The 20,819-nt window shown below is 42.3% G+C and overlaps 1 protein-coding gene across 2 annotated transcripts in view; it reads right to left on the reverse strand.

The window, feature by feature from the left end:
* Positions 1-20,819, reverse strand: part of LOC143815762 (uncharacterized) — a 785,716-nt gene that overhangs the window by 253,736 nt on the left and 511,161 nt on the right. For both annotated transcript variants that reach the window (XM_077295356.1, XM_077295355.1), the window contains exons 31-33: positions 19,927-20,147; positions 17,791-18,020; positions 14,098-14,184 (exon numbers count right to left, since the gene is read on the reverse strand). In XM_077295356.1, the coding sequence (XP_077151471.1) occupies positions 14,098-14,184; positions 17,791-18,020; positions 19,927-20,147 (538 nt within the window). The remainder of the gene's footprint in view (positions 1-14,097; positions 14,185-17,790; positions 18,021-19,926; positions 20,148-20,819) is intronic.

The raw sequence follows: 20,819 nt of genomic DNA on the forward strand, positions 1-20,819 counted from the left end.
TTTGAGTACTGCATCAAGATGGTGAGCGTTGCTGACGCTATTGTCAGCGTAACCATCCCATTTTTCTGTCCATTTAAACATTCACTGCAGAATCTCAAAGAAGAATCTTTGAATGCTGAGCAGGTGGCTATGAAGATTTTACAGTGGCTCATACCACACAATCGAACCTCACACAATATTCTCAAATGACATTGGGTGATGATGAGGAACAGGAGGAGTAGGAGGAAGAAGAGAGGTTTTTGGTCTGCGCTACAGAGGAGACTCCCAATCCCAGCTTCATGCCTGTTCATCATGGATGGGCTGAAGAGGAGAAGGAGGAGGAGGCTATGCATCATGAGGAGAAGAGGATGGTTAGTGTTCTTCCTGGTGAGGACACTGAATGTTTGACTCTTTGTAGACTCTTTGAGTTTATGTCCAGATGCCTTTCCCAAGACCCTTGAATGAAATGCATTTTATCCAACATGAAATACTGGCTGTGCACCTTTCTTGACCCACGGAATAAGGAGAAATTTGCTTCTCTCATGTCGGATGCAGAGGTGCCATTTTCAGTGCATGTATGCCAGGGGGCCGTTGTGGAAGACTTGTTAAAAGATTACCCTCTGACAATGCTGCTGGCAGAGGTACCGGCTCTTTTCACCCACAAGGATTACAGGGGAGGGCCACACAACCAGGTGCAACTAAAGGGGGAAAATGTCCACCAACTGACACACTTTAATGAGACCATCACATCAGTAAGGGCTATCTGTGGGTGTAAATATGATGAGGAGGGACAAGTTGACCATGATAGTGAAGGACTACTTAAGTGACCATACCAGTGTCCTTCAGTGCCCTTTAACTATTAATTGTCCAAGCTCCACATTTGGACAGACCTCTCCTTCTACACCTTGAAGGTGCTGGCATGCCCTTCTGCAAGTGAGTTTTCTGAATGGGTTTTTAGTTTGGCTGGTGCAATCATAATGTATAGGCACACACATCTGTAAACGGAAAATGCAGACAGGCTAAGGCCTTGCATTTATATTTAACATTAGAGACGCATGTGTCTGCGATCGGTTGCGTTTTGCCGCATTTGACGACGCATGCGTGGTTTCGTCGTCTGCGGTTTGACGCGGTAAACGCTACATGTAGTAATTTTAGAGGTGTCAATTTGCCGCCTAGAAACGTATGCGGTTGTTAGCGGATGGAATGCGGCAAAAAAACGCATTGCTGTCTATGTGAACGCATGCGGACGCAAGCACATGCGTCTGCTTGCGTGTGTGAACGCAGGCGTTGCACCACAGGAAAGCATGTCTAGACACTGATTAGCCACCCCCCACATACAAACTGATAAAGGGAGGGAGTGGACATTTGCAGGTCACTACTCAGCAGACTGGGAACAAGAGTAGACACAGCAGACCAGACAAAGGGGGGAATCTACACTCTGAACAATGTGAGTATATCCAAGCCAATGTCTTTATTTTCTATTTTCTGTCTCTATATGTCCTAATTTCTGCCATTTCTTTCTTTCTGCGTGCATCAGAATGTCATCTTCTTCTGAGGAGAAGCAAGGGCCTGGACCTGCACAAGCTGAACATGTCAGTGAAGTGAGTACTCACCTCCTCAGATTGGTAAGTATTCACTGTCACATCTACACATGTGAAAATAGTTTTTCCTTTTTTTAGAGCACTTCTTTCACTGCGGCAGAGGGTGAGCAGGAGCAGCGGGTTCACGGTCGGGTGGCAAGGCGGCAGCGTGTAAGTATACCTGGCTGACTGTGTACTGTATCCTCACTTTAGTATTCTTGAATCTTCCTTCCTTTCTTTACTTTCCTCTTTCTTTACATTTTTCTTCTGGACTCCTTTTTTATCTTGACTTTCATTATTCATGCCATTTCTCTGCCTCTGTTTTTTTTCTTTTCCTTATGTTAATGTATCCAACATTAATGTCTTCATTTATTTTTTAGGTTCCAGAATGGGATGAGGACCTCCTTGACAACGATATCCTCATCTCCCTGGTCCATGAGTGAGTCCCATTGTGGGACACCTGGGTTCCCCAGCACTCGGACAACGTGACGATCCGGCGGATATGGAATGAGGTGGCCAAAGTGATGTGGGATGGCTGGGACAAAATGCATTTTGTAAGTATTGCAATGCAGTGTGATGCAGCAGAGACCTTGTCCGTGCTCACTAAAACTGTGTGTGATGACAGAAACTCTCAGGAGTTTCTCTCATCACACACAGTTGTGCGAGCACGGCCAAAAGTCCATTGTCTAACCATTATTTTTTGTTTTTTTAACAGTACTCAAAGTCAAAACATGTTGGCGTTCAATGAAGGACCGCTTCAACAAGGACCTGTGTCAAGAGAGCCGTGTTCCCAGTGGTTCTGGAGCAAGGATCCGAAAATATAAATACCACCGCATTCTGGCATTTTTAAGACCAGTCCTTGCCCAGAGAACGTAAGTATTTATTTCGGTGTATTAGGTTGTGTTGTATTGCCATAATCTGTATGTTTCTATTCCACAGGAGTTGGCGTTTTGTAAATTTTTGGTATTCATTTTTTTTTCTTTTTTCACAGCACATGGAGCAGCACTGTTGACCCAGGTTCTGGAGCATTCCTTCATCAGACAGCCACGGACCCGTCCCAGACATCCAGCAGCACTGCAGCAAGTGGGCCTGCCACACTAACTGGAGACCAGGAAGCTGGTCCATCAGGTGTTCCCCTTTCCCAGTCCTCTGCCCATTATTTTTTGGGCTCCTCCCGGCAGCGGCAGAGGGCATCGGACAGGTCACTCATGCCCGAGTTTTTTCACTTGAGCTCGGTTTTTCATGATGGACTCAAGGCTTTGAGTGACTGACTGGATACTGCCATTAGCCATATGAATACACGTATCCAGGAGGTCACCAAAAGCCTTGACCAAGTAAAAGCCGACCTCCAGAGGCCAGCACATCATTTTTTTAATCAAATTGAACAGGGCATGTCGGAACACCTTACTCCTGATCTCCAGCTTAGTGTCATGCAGGCCTGCAATGCTGCTTACGTGCAGGCTATGCAGCAGAGTCGGTATTTTCAGCAGACAGTGGCGACATATCCACCTGTGCCTACACTGTCACGCTTGACCTCAATGCCGACCTCTGCTGCATACCACTGCACGGCCACCTCCATTCCAAGCACTGCCGGACACCACTACAGCACCACCACCATGCCGAGTGCTGTTGGACAGCCCACAGCCACCACCATGACAACTGCTGCTCCTGCTTGGACTTCCTCCACTGCCACCACCATTCAGCAGCAGGACCCTGGCATGGCCTTCCGCTCAACCACCAGCACCACCACGATGCAGCAGGACCCTGGCATGGCCTTCCGCTCTACGAGCACAATGGACCCTGGCATGGCCTTCCGCTCTATGAGCACTATGGACTCTGGTATGGCTGCCCGCTCTATGAGCACTATGGACTCTGGCATGGCTGTACACTCTACGAGCACTATGGACTCTGGCAGGGCTGCACGCTCTACGAGCACAGTGCAGCCGGACCCTGACAGGACACCCACCACGACCAGGCAGCAACAAATGAGCCCACCGAGGCTTCCCAGACCACGTAGATCCCAGAAAGGGAAAAAAAATAAAAAAACTGCATACTATCAGTTTTCCTCCCCCCTCACCTCCCAGTGTGTCTGTAACGTCAGGTTTGTCTCACCCTTCCAGTGCGTCTCAGGCCTCTCATGTGTCGAGCCCCATCCCCGAACTACCAGACCCCACTAGTTTAATTGCCCCTTCTCCTGCCACCCCTGCGTCGTCCACGCTTAGCCAGGCCTCACAGCTACACACCCCCCATTTCCGTCACTCTACCCCAAGCAGGCGCAGTTAAATAAATATTTTTGTTGTTCTAAAATAAATACAACTATTTTTTGCCCCCAATTATGTTTGGTTAATTGTGTCTTTTGCCGTTGGCAACACACACCGTGCGCCAAATAAAAAACTGCACCGCACACTTAATTTTTTGCCCACATCATAGCTCCAGTAGTTAGCAAGTACAACACTGCAGTTTTGTGTGTCTTTAGTATAGAGCTATGAGGTGGGCCAAAAAATGTATACTTGTATCGTATCCATAATCTCTTCCTTCTGTTTAGTCTGTGACTAGTGTTGCAGACTGAAGAGAAAATGGTGGCAATACAATGCAGAACTATACTCAACAGGTCATGTGTCCAAAAACTCATTAATTAGGACACCTGACCTGGTGAGTAGAGAACTGCCTTGTATAACCTCCATTTTCTCTTATGTGTACGTAATCTATTTCACACAAAGTGAAGGGACGATGGCGGTCATACAAGGCATATCTATGCTCACCTGGACATGTGTCAGAAATAGTGAATTCATAAGGCTGTTATATGTGCCTCATGAATTCATTATTTCTGACACCTGACTTGATGAGTATAGATCTGTTTTGTATTAAACAGCCATCGTCTCTTCAGTCTGCGTCCAATAGATACTGCCGGACAGTATCAGGATGCAATGACGTCAACAACCTTACCACTAACAACCTAAGTGGTTTGTAGAGGAAATACATAGGAGACACGGTCAAGATACCAAAAATATAAAGTTTATTAGCAACAAATATAAGTAACATAACTGGTACAGACCCAAACCCAACAGGATATTTTACACAATATTGTCCTGCCATGCCACAGAATAAAAAAAGGCAGCAAATTGGTCCCGCATGGTGCCAACTTCATCAGTTGACCGCAGCGGGTGATGCTGGTAATCTGGCAATGGGTTTGCAACTGGTTCATCCAGTTCAATGTTGGGTCGCTCCTTAGCCATTATGTAATTGTGGAGAACCACACAGGCTTTGACCACCTCATCGACTGTCTCCTTTTTTAGATTAATGGCTGTTGCAAGAATGTGCCATTTTGAGACTAGAATCCCAAAGGTACACTCTACTGTTCTTCGGGCCCTGGTCAGTCTGTAGTTAAAGATCCTTTTAGTATGGTTCAAGTCCCGACTGGAATATGGCTTCAGTAGGTTTTCACACATCTGAAAGGCCTCATCCCCAACCATAACAAATGGCATCGGTGGACCTTGAGTTTTGGGGAGAGGTCGTGGCCGTATCCAAGTTCTTGAAAGGCTGGGAATCGTTGCCACGGCCAAAAGCTCCAATGTCCATGAAGTGACAGTCTGCATCTGCTATTGCCATGAGCACAACAGAAAAATATTTTTATAGTTGAAGTACTCCGATCCTGTTCTGGCTGGTTTGATAATGCGGATTTGCTTTCCATCCACCGCTCCCAAACAGTTGGGGAAATCACACACACTCCAGAATTTTTCAGCAAATTCAATCCACATGTCCTTGGTGGGTAGGGGTATAAACTCATCCCGGAGAACATTTCACAAAGCCCGGCAGGTGTCCGCAACTATTCCAGACAGGGTGGAAATTCCAAGCCGGTATTGGAAGTGGAGGGATGATAAACTCTTTCCGGTTGCCAGAAATCTGTAATAAAATAAATAATACATTTTTTTCAATCAATTATATTTATGGTGTTGTTCTGCTAAAGACATAAAGGGAAATACAAAGAATACATGTCAGAACAACCAAAATTAGGACTGGCATTTGTTTAAAATTGTTACATACCTTAATATAACCAGCAGACGTTCCTCTGGTGGAATCGCTCTACGGAGCTGGGTGTCCTGTCTCCGGATGGCTCCTTGGACACGACCAAGCAAATCCTGGAAAGAGTCTTGTGACATCCTTGTATATTCCGGGAATTTGTCCGGGTTGGCATTAAGCTCGCCATATAGCGTGTGATAGGCTCCACGGCTCTCACGTAGTTCGATAATGGGGTGTCGCCAAAAACGCCTACGCTGTGTCCTTCTCCAGCTTTCGCGATTTCTGTGTTGCTCCCAAGCAAACGCACAAGCAAGAAACAGCTTGATGCTTAAATCCAGGTTGAAATAAAAGCTCTCCATGCAAAGATCCATCATGACACAGGATACAGTAGCACACTGTTAAGATTTCAGCAGTCCTAGGGTCTATATATAGATATCCCATAATACACGCCCTCTGTAGTCCCATTGGTGGTGTCTGGTTATCTAGATTTTTCTCCTGTAAAATTTTCCACCATGTGCGCATAAAAATGCAAATGCATGACAAAACGCATGATAATTGATGAAGCGTGAAAACGCAGCGTTTTATTAACCGCATGCGTTCCCGCATGCGTCTAAAAAATGCTGCGTTTGTACGTGTTTCTATGCGTTTTTTCCTGCACTTGCGGATGCAGATTAAACGCTGTGGATTCGAACGCAAATGTGAAACTAGCCTAACTCTTCTAAAATTGAACAAGAGCTGGATTTTGGGTGACTTTGTAAGCACTACGGATGACAGCAACGTAATGTAAAAGCAGCCCAAATGTTTTGGTTCAGAAGTTGTCTTAACATCAATCCCTTACCATCCAAACTCATTTTGTTCATGAAATCACCTCCTCCTCTTCCTCCTCCTGCAACAAGTACTTAGTGGTCATGTATGCATACCCCACGTGGCTAATGTTTTGTACTTTGTGAAAACTTGGCACATTGTGCAATGGTGAAACTGTATTCCATATCAATTTCCTTGCTGCCACACTCTAACAGCAGAGTAATGAACATTATTGCCCCTGATAAATTGTCAAGTACAATTATCTATGCCCAGATTGTGCCAGTCGCACAACTTTTAGATACAGAAACGTTATTTTTTAAAACAATAGAAATGTATTATTTTTTTCAGTTGTCTTGCTGACACACTCCAAATGCGGAGTAATTAAGATTATTGCCCCTTCTAAATTGTCACATATGATTATCCCTACCCAGATTGCGCCAGTCGCACAACTGCTAGACAAATATTAGGTATTTTAAGTGGAAAATAGCAGAGAGCTGCAGCATGTACTTCCAATGATGAGAACACCCAGGTGCCTGTTTGCCTTTCACCCACCCTTCCTCCTTCCTTCCTCTTAAATCTCTCCATACTAAATCCCCATCTAACAAACAACTAATCTTGACAATGTTCAGCCCTTAAAAGAGCTTTTTGGAATAAATAATGCTTACTGTAACCTGCTATCACTTTTCCTATGCTGAAACTTTGCTCTCCCTACGCTGTTTCCGGATGCAATATGCTCAAGCGCTCACGGAGGGAGCGCGGCCGATCGCGGCCGGGTGTCAACTGACTATCGCAGCTGACATCCGGCACTATGTGCCAGGAGCGGTCACAGATCGCCCCCGGCACATTAACCCCCGGCACACCGCGATCAAACATGATCGCGGTGTGCCAACGGTACAGGGAAGCATCGCGCAGGGATGGGGTTCCCTGCGTGCTTCCCTGAGACCCCCGGAGCAACGCGATGTGATCGCGTTGCTGCGAGGGTCTCTTACCTCCTCCTCGCTGTAGGTGCCCGGATCCACGATGGCCGCGGCATCCAGGTCCTGCAGGGAGGGAAGTGGCTTACTGAGTGCCTGCTCAGAGCAGGCGCTTGGTAAGCCTGCAGTGCTGTAAGTCAGATCGGTGATCTGACAGAGTGCTGTGCAAACTGTCAGATCAGCGATCTGTGATGTCCCCCCCCTGGGCCAAAGTAAAAAAAAAAAATTTCCACATGTGTAAAAAAAAAAAAAAAAAACCTAAATAAAGAAAAAAAATATTATTCCCATAAATACATTTCTTTATCTAAATAAAAAAAAACAATAAAAGTACACATATTTAGTATCGCCGCTTCCGTAACGACCCCACCTATAAAACTATATCACTAGTTAACCCCTTCAGTGAACACCGTAGGGAAAAAAAAAACCCCGAGGCAAAAAACAACGCTTTATTATCATACCGCCGAACAAAAAGTGGAATAACACGCGATCAAAAAGACAGATATAAAAAACCATGGTACCGCTGAAAACGTCATCTTGTCCCGCAAAAAACGAGCTGTATTTATTTCCATTTTCCCATTAGGGTTAGGGTTAGGGCTAGTGTTAGGGCTAGGGTTAGGGTTAGAGCTAGGGTTAGGGTTGGGGCTAAAGTTAGGGTTAGGGTTGGGGCTAAAGTTAGGGTTAGGGTTGGGGCTAAAGTTAGGGTTAGGGTTTGGATTACATTTATGGTTGGGATTAGGGTTGGGATTAGAGTTAGGGGTGTGTCAGGGTTAGGGTGTGGTTAGGGTTACCATTGGGATTAGGGTTAGGGGTGTGTTTGGATTAGGGTTTCAGTTAGAATTGGGGAGTTTCCACTGTTTAGGCACATCAGGGGCTCTCCAAACGTGACATGGCGTCTGATCTCAATTCCAGCCAATTCTGCGTTGAAAAAGTAAAACAGTGCTCCTTCCCTTCCGAGCTTTCCCGTGCGCCCAAACAGGGGTTCACCCTAACATATGGGGCATCATCGTACTCGGGACAAATTGGACAACAACTTTTGGGGTCCAAGTTCTCTTGTTACCCTTGGGAAAATATAAATTTTGGGGGCTAAAAATCATTTTTGTGGGAAAAAAAAAGATTTTTTATTTTCACGGCTCTGCGTTGTAAACTGTAGTGAAACACTTGGGGGTTCAAAGTTCTCACAACACATCTAGATAAGTTCCTTGGGAGGTCTAGTTTCCAATATGGGGTCACTTTTGGGGTTTTTTACTGTTTGGGTACATCAGGGGCTCTGCAAATGCAACGTGACGCCTGCAGACCAATCCATCTAAGTCTGCATTCCAAATGGCGCTCCTTCCCTTCCGAGCTCTGCCATGCGCCCAAACAGTGGTTCCCCCCCACATATGGGGTATCAGCATACTCAGGATAAATTGGAAAACAACTTTTGGGGTCCAATTTTATCCTGTTACCCTTGTGAAAATACAAAACTGGGGGCTAAAAAATCATTTTTGTGAAAAAAAAGAAAAGAATTTTTATTTTCACGGCTCTGCGTTATAAATTGTAGTGAAACACTTGGGGGATCAAAGCTCTCAAAACACATCTAGATAAGTTCTTTAGGGGGTCTACTTTCTAAAATGGTGTCACTTGTGGGGGGTTTAATGTTTAGACACATCAGGGGCTCTCCAAACGCGATATGGCGTCCCATCTTAATTCCAGTCAATTTTGCACTGAAAAGTCAAATGGCGCTCCTTCCATTCCGAGCTCTGCCATGCGCCCAAACAGTCGTTTACCCCCACATATGGGGTATTGGCGTACTCAGGACAAATTGCACAACAACTTTTGTGGTCTAATTTCTTCTCTTGCCCTTGGGAAAATAAAAAATTGGGGGCGAAAAGATAATTTTTGTGAAAAAATATGATTTTTTATTTTTACGGCTCTGCATTATAAACTTCTGTGAAGCACTTGGTGGGTCAAAGTGCTCACCACACATCTAGATAAGTTCCTTAAGGGGTCTACTTTCCAAAATGGTGTCACTTGTGGGGGGTTTCAATGTTTAGGCACATCAGGGGCTCTCCAAACATAACATGGCGTTCCATCTTAATTCCAGTCAATTTTGCATTGAAAAGTCAAATGGCGCTCCTTCCCTTCCGAGCTCTGCTATGCGCCCAAACAGTGGTTTACCCCCACATATGGGGTATCGGCGTACTCAGGACAAATTGCACAACAACTTTTGGGGTCCAATTTCTTCTCTTACCCTTGGGAAAATAAAAAATAGGGGGCAAAAAGATAATTTTTGTGAAAAAATATGATTTTTTATTTTTACGGCTCTGCATTATAAACTTCTGTGAAGCACTTGGTGGGTCAAAGTGCTCACCACACATCTAGATAAGTTCGTTAGGGGGTCTACTTTCCAAAATGGTGTCACTTGTGGGGGTTTCAATGTTTAGGCACATCAGGGGCTCTCCAAACGCAACATGGCGTTCCATCTCAATTCCAGTCAATTTTGCATTGAAAAGTCAAATGGCGCTCCTTCCCTTCCGAGCTCTGCGGTGCGCCCAAACAGTGGTTTACACCCACATATGGGGTATCGGCGTACTCAGGACAAATTGCACAACAACTTTTGTGGTCTAATTTCTTCTCTTACCCTTGGGAAAATAAAAAATTGGGGGCGAAAAGATAATTTTTGTGAAAAAATATGATTTTTTATTTTTACGGCTCTGCATTATAAACTTCTGTGAAGCACTTGGTGGGTCAAAGTGCTCACCACACATCTAGATAAGTTCCTTAAGGGGTCTACTTTCCAAAATGGTGTCACTTGTGGGGGGTTTCAATGTTTAGGCACATCAGGGGCTCTCCAAACATAACATGGCGTTCCATCTTAATTCCAGTCAATTTTGCATTGAAAAGTCAAATGGCGCTCCTTCCCTTCCAAGCTCTGCTATGCGCCCAAACAGTGGTTTACCCCCACATATGGGGTATCGGCGTACTCAGGACAAATTGCACAACAACTTTTGGGGTCCAATTTCTTCTCTTACCCTTGGGAAAATAAAAAATAGGGGGCAAAAAGATAATTTTTGTGAAAAAATATGATTTTTTATTTTTACGGCTCTGCATTATAAACTTCTGTGAAGCACTTGGTGGGTCAAAGTGCTCACCACACATCTAGATAAGTTCCTTAGGGGGTCTACTTTCCAAAATGGTGTCACTTGTGGGGGTTTCAATGTTTAGGCACATCAGGGGCTCTCCAAACGCAACATGGCGTTCAATCTCAATTCCAGTCAATTTTGCATTGAAAAGTCAAATGGCGCTCCTTCCCTTCCGAGCTCTGCGGTGCGCCCAAACAGTGGTTTACACCCACATATGGGGTATCAGCGTACTCAGCACAAATTGTACAACAACTTTTGAGGTCCATTTTCTCCTGTTACCCTTGGTAAAATAAAACAAATTGGAGCTGAAATAAATTTTGTGTAAAAAAAATTTAAGTGTTAATTTTTTTTTAAACATTCCAAAAATTCCTGTGAAACACCTGAAGGGTTAATAAATTTCTTGAATGTGGTTTTGAGCACCTTGAGGGTTGCAGTTTTTAGAATGGTGTCACACTTGGGTATTTTCTATCATATAGACCCCTCAAAATGACTTCAAATGAGATGTGGTCCCTAAAAAAAAATGGTGTTGTAAAAATGAGAAATTGCTGGTCAACTTTTAACCCTTATAACTCCCTAACCAAAAAAAATTTGGGTTCCTAAATTGTGCAGATATAAAGTAGACATGTGGGAAATGTTACCTATTAAGTACTTTGTGTGACATATCTCTGTGATTTAAGGGCATAAAAATTCAAAGTTGGAAAATTGCAAAATTTTCACAATTTTCACCAAATTTCCATTTTTTTTCACAAATAAACGCAAGTTATATCGAAGAAATTTTACCACTATCATGAAGTACAATATGTCACGAGAAAACAATGTCAGAATTGCCAAGAACCGTTGAAGCGTTCCAGAGTTATAGCCTCATAAAGGGACAGTGGTCAGAATTGTAAAAATTGGCCCGGTCATTAACGTGCAAACCACCCTTGGGGGTAAAGAGGTTAAATAGTCCCTATAATGCTGGAAGGCCAGCCAATTACAGTAATGCCACACCAAAGATAGCGCCTGCATTACTGTGATTGGCAAGCCAGCCCAGCATGTTCATTGGCTGCAAATAAAATGCCAAACATGCTGGGCGGGTCACTCAAATATACCGAGGCAAATACCTAATTACTCACCAAGTAGTGAAGAGCCCGAAAACCATACTATTCGTGCGAGTAACGAATAATGCCTAAAGTATTCGCTCATCACTATTCATTATGTAAACTAGGGGCCCCACCCCGGACCACGAGCATATCATTAACTCAAAACTGAAAAAATAGATTAAATAACAACCACACAACAGATTTCATCAACCAAGGTATCATTTTAATCAGAATAATTGCGCAGCCCTGCCACTGCCTGTAGTTTACTGTGCACATTATTGCTGACAGGTTCCCTTTAAGTGAATTAATATTCACTTCTCTCTACTCCAATAGGCATGGAGGGCAGTGAATATTCATTCCCTTAAGTAGCAGGGACACGTGATCGCCCAGCTGCTGCAGCTGCTGGCACCGGAACAAGATGCTGCGAGGGACAGTAAGTCGGATGTTTTTGGAATTTTTTTTGTATGCTTTTCTGATGGAGCCATGCGGGATGACTCATGAGGGATACCAGGATAGGGATGAGGGAGCCATGCATGCAATGATAGGGATGAGGAACCATGCATACCAAAATAGGGATGAGGAGACAATGCATACAAGGATGGGGATGAGGAAGCCATGCATACCTGGATAGGGATGAGGAGACCATGCATACCAGGATAGGGTTTGGGGGACCATGCATACCAGAATGGGGAAGAGGAGACTGTGCATACCAGAATGGGGATGAGGAGGCCATGCATACCAGGATGGGGATGAGGAGGCCGTGCATACCAGAATGGAGATGAGGAGGCCGTGCATACCAGGATGGGGATGAGGAGGCCGTGCATACCAGGATGTGGATGAGAGAACAGTGCATACCAGGATGGGGATGAGGGGACAATGCATACCTGGCTTATACTTGAGTCAATAAGTTTTCCCAGTTTTTCGCGGCAAAATTAGGTGCCTTGACTTATACTCAGGTGGGCTTATACTCAAGTATATTGGGTATGTCATGTAATAAAATGAAATTTAATTATTTAGAAATCATATAATGTAATTTTCAGCTTTTTTATTTTTAGATTCTTTCTCTCACAGTTGAAGTGTACAGACCTCTCCATTCTTTGTAGGTGGGAAAACGTGTAAAATCGTCAGTGTATCAAATACTTATTTTCCCCATTTTATTTCCCCCCTGCTTCACTTGTGCAGATTCCATGGCAGTTGTTTAGGATCAGCCATGATAAGGAGGAGTGGGACACAGACAGGCTGCAGCCAACTCCCTGTCCTGACCCTGGCATTTGAATTTTGCTGTGCTGTGAGATAGCCCCTCCCACTCACTATCAACTTTTAACTGGACACTGCTGGGTGAGAGGGAGAGAGGAACACACAGGGACTATGGAGAATGCACAGCATTATTCACTCTAAGTAATGCTGTTCACCTCTGTGCACTTCATAAAGTGGCTACAGAAGCAGGTGGCTCGCTTTGTGGGTGGGGGCCTTAGGTATTTGCCTTTTTGCCTTCCCCTAATTCCAGCTCTGCTTGCAGATTACTGTTGGACAATTGTAAGAAATGATCCCTCTGGCGAGCACATGGAGGGCTGTGCGGCCTTCCAAAAGAAATGCCACCCCACACAATTACTGACCCACTGCCAAACCGGTCATGCTGAAAGATGTTCTGTGGCAGATGCCAAGCATCCTGCATGGTGTTGGGCTGTGAGCACAACTACCATCTCTGGACGTCGGCACTAAGACCATCCTCATGGAGTCGGTTTCTAACTGTTTGTGCAGACATTTGCACATTTGTGGCCTGCTGGATGTCATTTTGCAGGTCTCTGGCAGTGCTCCTCCTGCTCCTCCTTGCACAAAGGCTGAGGTAGTGGTCCTGCTGCTGGGTTGTTGCCCTCCTATGGCCCCCTCCACGCCTCCTGGTGTACTGGCCTGTCTTCTGGTAGCGCCTCCAGGCACAGCTAACCTTCTTGCCACAGCTCGCAATGATGTGTCATCCTGGATGAGCTGCACTACCTGAGCCACTTGTGTGGGTTGTAGAGTCCATCTCATGCTACTACGAGTGTGAAAGCACAACCAACATTCAAAAGTGACCAAAACATCAGCCAGAAAGCATTGGTACTGAGATGTGGTCTGTGGTCCCCACCTGCAGAACCACTCCTTTATTGAGTATGTCTTGATAATTGCAAATAATTTCCATTTGTTATCTATTCCATTTGCACAACAGCATGTGAAATTGTTTGTCAAACAGTGTTGCTTCCTACAGTTACAGCTTGTGGCGGTGGGATGGCATTTACTCTCTTTTGATCAAAATAGTGAAAACTAAGTACCCTATGTTATTTACATGTGCTATTACTAATTACTATTTACGTACTGCAGGTATTTACAGATTTTTTCTATTGTAGATTATTGTCTGTTAATGGCCACAGTGTGAATCTGTACCTACCCACTGCACTTATACCAAAAGTTGTGCTGACCCGTTTCTATGGTTTTGTTTAAATTTAATACGATATAAAAGATGTGTTTCTCATTTCATTTAATTATTGAGGTAACTTACCAGCAGGTATGTGCACATACATCATCATATATTATTGGCTGGTTTACATCTCCAGGAAAGGGCAGGTTGTAAACTGATTGGTTTATGCTGTTAAAAAAAAAAAGTAATGCTTAACACATTGTAAATAATGCAAGTTTTGCAAACTGTAATTTTCAGGAGAACTTGCTGCAGAATGTCTGTGTCTGTCTCTCTAGATCCTCCGTACTCTACCCCCCTTCTCTCTCCATAGAACTTTATGAGGTCCAACTGTCATCTCATATCTCAATAATAGGAAAATCTGTCTATTCTGAACACAGACTTTACAGAATGTACCCTTGAATTTAGACACCGATAAGTTACTATGGCAGCTGCGGGATAGCTGAAGGCCCCTATCTCCCCATCTTGGTTCTTCTCCCAAGTGACTTTGTGATTTCCACTATATAATGCAATATTGTGGTATAGCAGTCTATAGCATGATTGCAGGTTTAATTTAGCTAAGAAGGAGGAGACTAAAAAGAAGGGTAAAAAATAAAATACAAAATGATTTTAAAATATAAAACATATCACATTCTAAATCATTCCCCTTTCCAAGTTTTAAAATAAAGGAATACAAAAAATAATAAAAACATAATTGATATGACCACAATCATAAAAGTATGGTCTATCAAAATATAAATCTATCTAAAACATATGTTGATCCTACAAAACAAATGGAGCACTGTGCCCCAAACTAAAATATAGTAAGAGTAACAGTCATGTTAATATAAAAAAATTAAAACTTTATTTCTTACTAATATAAAAAATGTGAACAATACACAATGTATGATGAATAATTGATGAAGACAAAAACAAGCGACACCATGCAATACAAAAAGGGTCACAATATCAAAAAGCACTAGGCTTGGATTTGACACATGACATAAAATTAGTTCAATGTATAAACTGTACATAACTCTTACATCTGACTGGTGAGAAAGAGTATATACATCCCGGACAATGCTGTGAAATGGCCACAAGGCAGCATACTAGTACAAGAACATGTTCTCACAGTATTTGTCCAGGAATAAAGGCAGAAGGAATAAATAAATTGTGTCAGTGTATAAAGCAGTATCCAAAATCCCTAGACATAGATAAAGTGCAGGAAAAAGTGCTTACCCATGTGGGGAAATGATATGGGGAGTGCTCATGCCGTTACCCCGACGCACGCTCGCATTTTGGGCTTCCTCGGCTGTCAGTCCCTCAAGAAAGCCCAAAACTCACCACAGCTCTCTATGCTGTACAGTGGTCATAATCAGAAACTGCAGCTCATCTCTATTTGAAGTGAATTGAATCTGATATCCAATAACCGAGAGCAGACAGTACACAGTGTATAGAGCTGTGGAGTCCTGGACTCATATACTCTTTGCTTGCAGCTGCCATGGAACCCGATTAAATGGGGCACTGAGTGTTGCAAAGGGTGTTCCTGATATGACATTGATGACATTCTTAGCGCAGGTCATCAATATCTATGTACTAGACAACCCTTTAAAAGATCCAAAAGATTGAGCTTAATGAAGTCTGTGTATTATTGATGGCCAAAATATCAATGCAGACTGTAGTTTCTTACTTAATTTGAGGATGACCTGAAAGTGCAAGTTTATGATGGAATAAGAGGAAATATCAGCCATGTACATATGTGGGCAGTTTATGACAAAGCACGGAGGGAGAAAATGGACAGTTACATTTACAGATGCCTAAAGGGTGATTGTGTCCTTTATTTTGTAGCAATAGACACTCTGAATATAAAACTAGATATGGATTTAGTATTGATTGTAAATATGTAGATTACACAGGAATATTAGCAAAATCACCGATCTGAGAATGATTCACAAAAGTGTACACCACTAAAAAGGCAAGTAAATGAGGAAGGGAAAGGGGGGTAGTGTGTGAATAAATTATGTTATTTTAAAATATAACTTTTGTTAATAATTTTAACATTGGAATAATTGGAAGTTATATAAACTGTATATTCAGTATTGACCTGAACATAAAGAGGATCATAATTTTGTATTAACTGTATATTTTGATCTTGGTCCACTAAAAAAAAGCAAATGTGCAATGTCCAGGGTGTCATCAAATTTTAGCTAAAGTCCGTTAGTTGGCTAAACCAAGGGATAATTTTATTTTAATAAATTCTTTATTTAAAGTGTTTTTTAACAAACGAGGAAAACAAAAGAACATGACATCTTTTTTGTGACATAAAATAAAGGTTACTATTTGCATAACTAGTTTTTGTTATTTCCAGAGAGTCACAAAGTCATCTAAATATAACAGGAAGTGGGGGGGTAAAGGGAGTGGAGGCGAAAACTTAGGGAGAATTGGGGGATGGGAACAAGGGAAAGAAAGGTAGATAAAGGGTTCCGAGGTGTCCTGCTCAGAGTGATGGTGTTGATTAAATAGTTAGTAAGTTCAGTCTTTCAAATGAAGGTATAAACATTTGATTTTGAAATAGACATAAAGAAATGATGAAATTGTAAAGAGGTATGTTTTAAGGAGTATAGATTGTTTCTCCTGGAGGCTTCTCTGATGTATTTAACCACAGGGTCCAGGAGTCAATAATTTTTGAGTTTTTGGCGTTGGACAGTCTAAGCTTTTCGTATATGCCTGTTTGATTTGTTTCTTTTAACCATTCTTTACATGTAGGGGCTTCAACATCTTTCCAATGCCGTGCAATGGTAATTTTAGCCGCATTGATCAAATGAGATATCAGTGATTTTCTGTTTAGGTATATAGTGGAGGGATCCAAATTGAGAAGAATGAAGCCCGGTGTTATTGGTATATCTATGTTAAGGACTTTTTTAGTGAACTCTTTGATGTTTAACCAGAATTGTTTAATTTTCATGCATTCTAGCCAAATGTGTGTTGGAGTACCTCTTTCTCTGTTGCATCTCCAACAAATGGGAGAAATAGAATTGTTCATTCGATTACCAAGGGATAATTTAATTAGCTTATTTTCTATTATTAGATCATATACTATAGTGAAGCCACACTAGAGCCTTAGAAAAAGCTGGTAATAAGGCGAAACGCGGATCATTGACGAGGTCTATACATGTCAGGGACAGAATATTGAGGGAAAGCTAGCAGCTAGTAGTGCCACAATATAAGCTCAGCACAGCTAGGCGTAAGCTAGCAGAGTAGACTAGCTGCGGCACATACAGAGCAGTGATACACACACACGGCACATGGACAATGTGACCACCTGCACTATACATTGTATATCAGTCTCCAGCATACGCAGCATAGTGTAGTCAGGAACAATACCGACAGCGTGTTCACCATTACAATACACAGTATCACTAATTACTATCAGCCGCTACTACATCAGAGTCAGGTTAGGGACAACACTCGCAATTTAGATTCATAATATGAGTGTGTTGTCCCCAATTTCATCCTGCCAGTACTCTATTAAATGTAAACATATTATTACTTGGCCGTCAACCCTCTATAAACCGTGTGGCTTCACTACAGTATATAATCCAATAACAGATAATAAACTAATTCGATTATCCCTTGGTTTAGCCCACTAATTTGATAAGGGACTTTTGGCTAAAATTTGATGACACCCTGGACATTGCACATTCGTTTTTTTAGTGAACAAGACCAAAATATAGATTATACTGGTGTATGAAAAACATCTAAAATACCAATAAAGAATAAGAAAATAGTTATCTTTACCTTGATAACAGGATAATTTCTTGCACTGACATAAAGTCTTGTAGAGGAAACAGACATGAAGGCAATATCATAGTACCAATTACGGGGTGCAAAGTCATGTTTAACGCTAACTGCTCTCTCCTCCTGTAGGCACAAGTGGCTTGAAATGTAGCTGGGTACGCTGTGATTATGCTTTCATCCTGGATACCAATGTGAATTATGTTGGTATAGTAAAGATAGTCCATATCCATCTGAGGAGACAAAATAAGGAAAGTTCTAGCCAGTGCAAGCAATATAATATATACATTTCTAGGAAAACATTACAAAGTCCATGACAGCCATTTTGGTTGGTTGTATATAAAAAGATCTTAAGGGATCCCGCTAACATTTTACTGTGGAAGTAGCACACTGCACAGGGGAATGGAGTTTGCTGGACTTTATGCATTCCTCTCTTCCAGCGCCAAGTCAGATGCCGGGCTCCAGTAATGACACAGACAGGGCCGAGTTTAGACAAAGTGTGTTCTGGGGCAGAATTAACATTATAGCCCCAAGTGCTAACGTGTAACAGCACAAAGATTTAGGGTACATTTGCATAAATCGATTTCAGACCATTACATGAGTACCAATTGACTATATTCAAGTAGTTCAGCGCTTCTTTGCCAGCTTCTTTACACAGGCTGATGAAGAATGATGGGGTTAGAAGGATGCCCTGTATGATCGCTGTGTCCGTATGCAGCCTGATGTTTATGGCAGCTCGTGTCCGATTTATATGACAGCAATGGGATGCCAATAATGACTATTTTTGTTCCAGCATAAAGGATCCAATCACCGAATAACTGATTAATTTGCTTGTTTGTTGGGTGATTGCTGACATGTCTATATCTATGAATTATTAAATTTGGGCACTATAAGCACATACTGGATGTTACATACACACTCTTTGTTACACTTAACCTGCAGCACTGTAGGGTTTCAGCAGTGGCCCTTTTGGGGATTGGGGCCTTGGGTAATTGCCTGCATGGTATCATCCAGGAGCACCATTCCTAGGGTACAGACAGAGGATTGTGATAAAAACACCAGTATACAGGCAGAGATGCTTACCTGTCCAAGGAATTGGCTGATTGTAGGGTGGCTGCCTTATCGGTATTATTGCACCTGTGTATTTGCCATTTTAACTTGGGTCCGCTGCACCTTGGTCAGTGCAATTGTTGGAGGCCTTGGACAGGTAAGCATCTCTGCCTGTATACTGGTGTTTTTTGTCTAGAATAGTGGAGTTTTTTCCTCTTATGGTGTTTTTTTAGAGGATTGTGATACCATTAATGAGAATTCTTCATAAGGTTTTGGTTATGTAATGTGATAGCAGCATAAAAGAGAGTCCGATTCATGCGATGTATCACTTAATTTACTGAGTGCAGCAGTTGTCACCAAATCACAGTTTTCTCCCACTTTAAACTTTTGCCTAGGGCCCCACTTTGTCTAAAACCGGCCCTTAATAAAAATAAAGTTGCTAAATGTAGCAAAATATAAATAGCAAACTAAGGTGAGAGATAGGAAGTAAAATACCCTCACCGTATGTGTTATAAAAATCCACACATGTCCATATGATGAAAATTCCATAGTAGTTGTCCTGGGGATATAGCAAGTAAATTATTTCAGTCTTTGGTGCATGGCATTGCTTGTTAAGCAGTTGCCTTGTTGTATGGCATTGTATATTGAGCAGTTGTCTTTGGTGTACGGCATTGCCTGTTAAGCAGTTATCTTCATTATGCTAATAGCGCAGAGATTCTTTGCACTCTTTATACTGGTCATTGCTATACTATTACAAGGTGTGCAGAGCCATAATTTATCTCCAGCAGCAGCAGTGTGTCAGCATTGCGTCTTGAGTTCTTTGATTGAAGGTGCTGGTGTACTCACTATATACATTAGTAAGAAATCTGACTGTATGCATGTTATAAAGGGAATACAGCAGGGTGTATATCCATTACACAGGGTGCACATCAGTATGTGTACATGTATATACACCTTGCTGTATACAGACTCAGGCTCTCTTCCCCTACCTCATGGTGCTCTCAGATTACAGAGCAAGCTTTACATTATGCCACTTTGCTGAAACCATACGGACCAAGGCAAAATATAGAGAGCACAAAACTTTCCTACCGTCATCACAGTCCCGCACCATCCATCCTCTGGGTATAGTTTTATAGTTTGCACTCTCCGATTATTTGTGTAACTTGTAAAGGTGAGCGTACAGCTGATGGAATTGTTTGTTAGGCTGATTTCATTGTAATTATATCCCAGGGCGGTAAGTAAACATCGGCTGATAGAAACCTCCATTACACCAGGATCACACACGACTGATATGTTCAGATCCGCTATTGCTGGCAACAAAGACAAAGTACGGAGGTTAAGAGAAGACAGACACAACTACACTAACAGGTAACTGCTTCATATGTTTCATAATCTTTCCAAAAGTGGATGGAAAATACTGAGTATAAATACAGCTTGGAATGTACAGCTTCAGACGTTCACATACTTGTAACATTTTCAAGAACTAAGTGGTAATAATTAAATACTGTAATGTGATCCTGTGGATGGCACCATCAGACTACACAAAGGGAGTCTCTATTGTTACCATAGAAGCAAACAGTTGTCGTGAACATTATTGGCCTTCTTGATTTTTTTTTTTTTTCAGAAATAAGTGGATATGAAACAACTCTAGATCATTAGAACATTTAATAACATGTTCAAATATATACAACATAAACGTTTACCTACATATAAGATGAAAATAAGCTGTGAATTTAGCGACACATCAAATATTAATGAATATTACATCTTTCTTAGAAAAACAGACAAGCCAAAACACAGAAAGGTTAAAACCATTAATGAAGCAAAACTGGCGATAACATATAAACAAGATCAAGTTAGGCTACTTTCACACTAGCGTTGTTTGGCCTCCGTCACAATGCGTCGTTTTGGAGGAAAAAACGCATCCTGCAAAAGTGCTTGCAGGATGCGTTTTTCTCCATTGACTTGCATTAGCGATGCAT

The sequence above is a fragment of the Ranitomeya variabilis genome, chromosome 3 (assembly GCF_051348905.1).
Source record: "Ranitomeya variabilis isolate aRanVar5 chromosome 3, aRanVar5.hap1, whole genome shotgun sequence".
Classification (NCBI taxonomy): Eukaryota; Metazoa; Chordata; class Amphibia; order Anura; family Dendrobatidae; genus Ranitomeya; species Ranitomeya variabilis.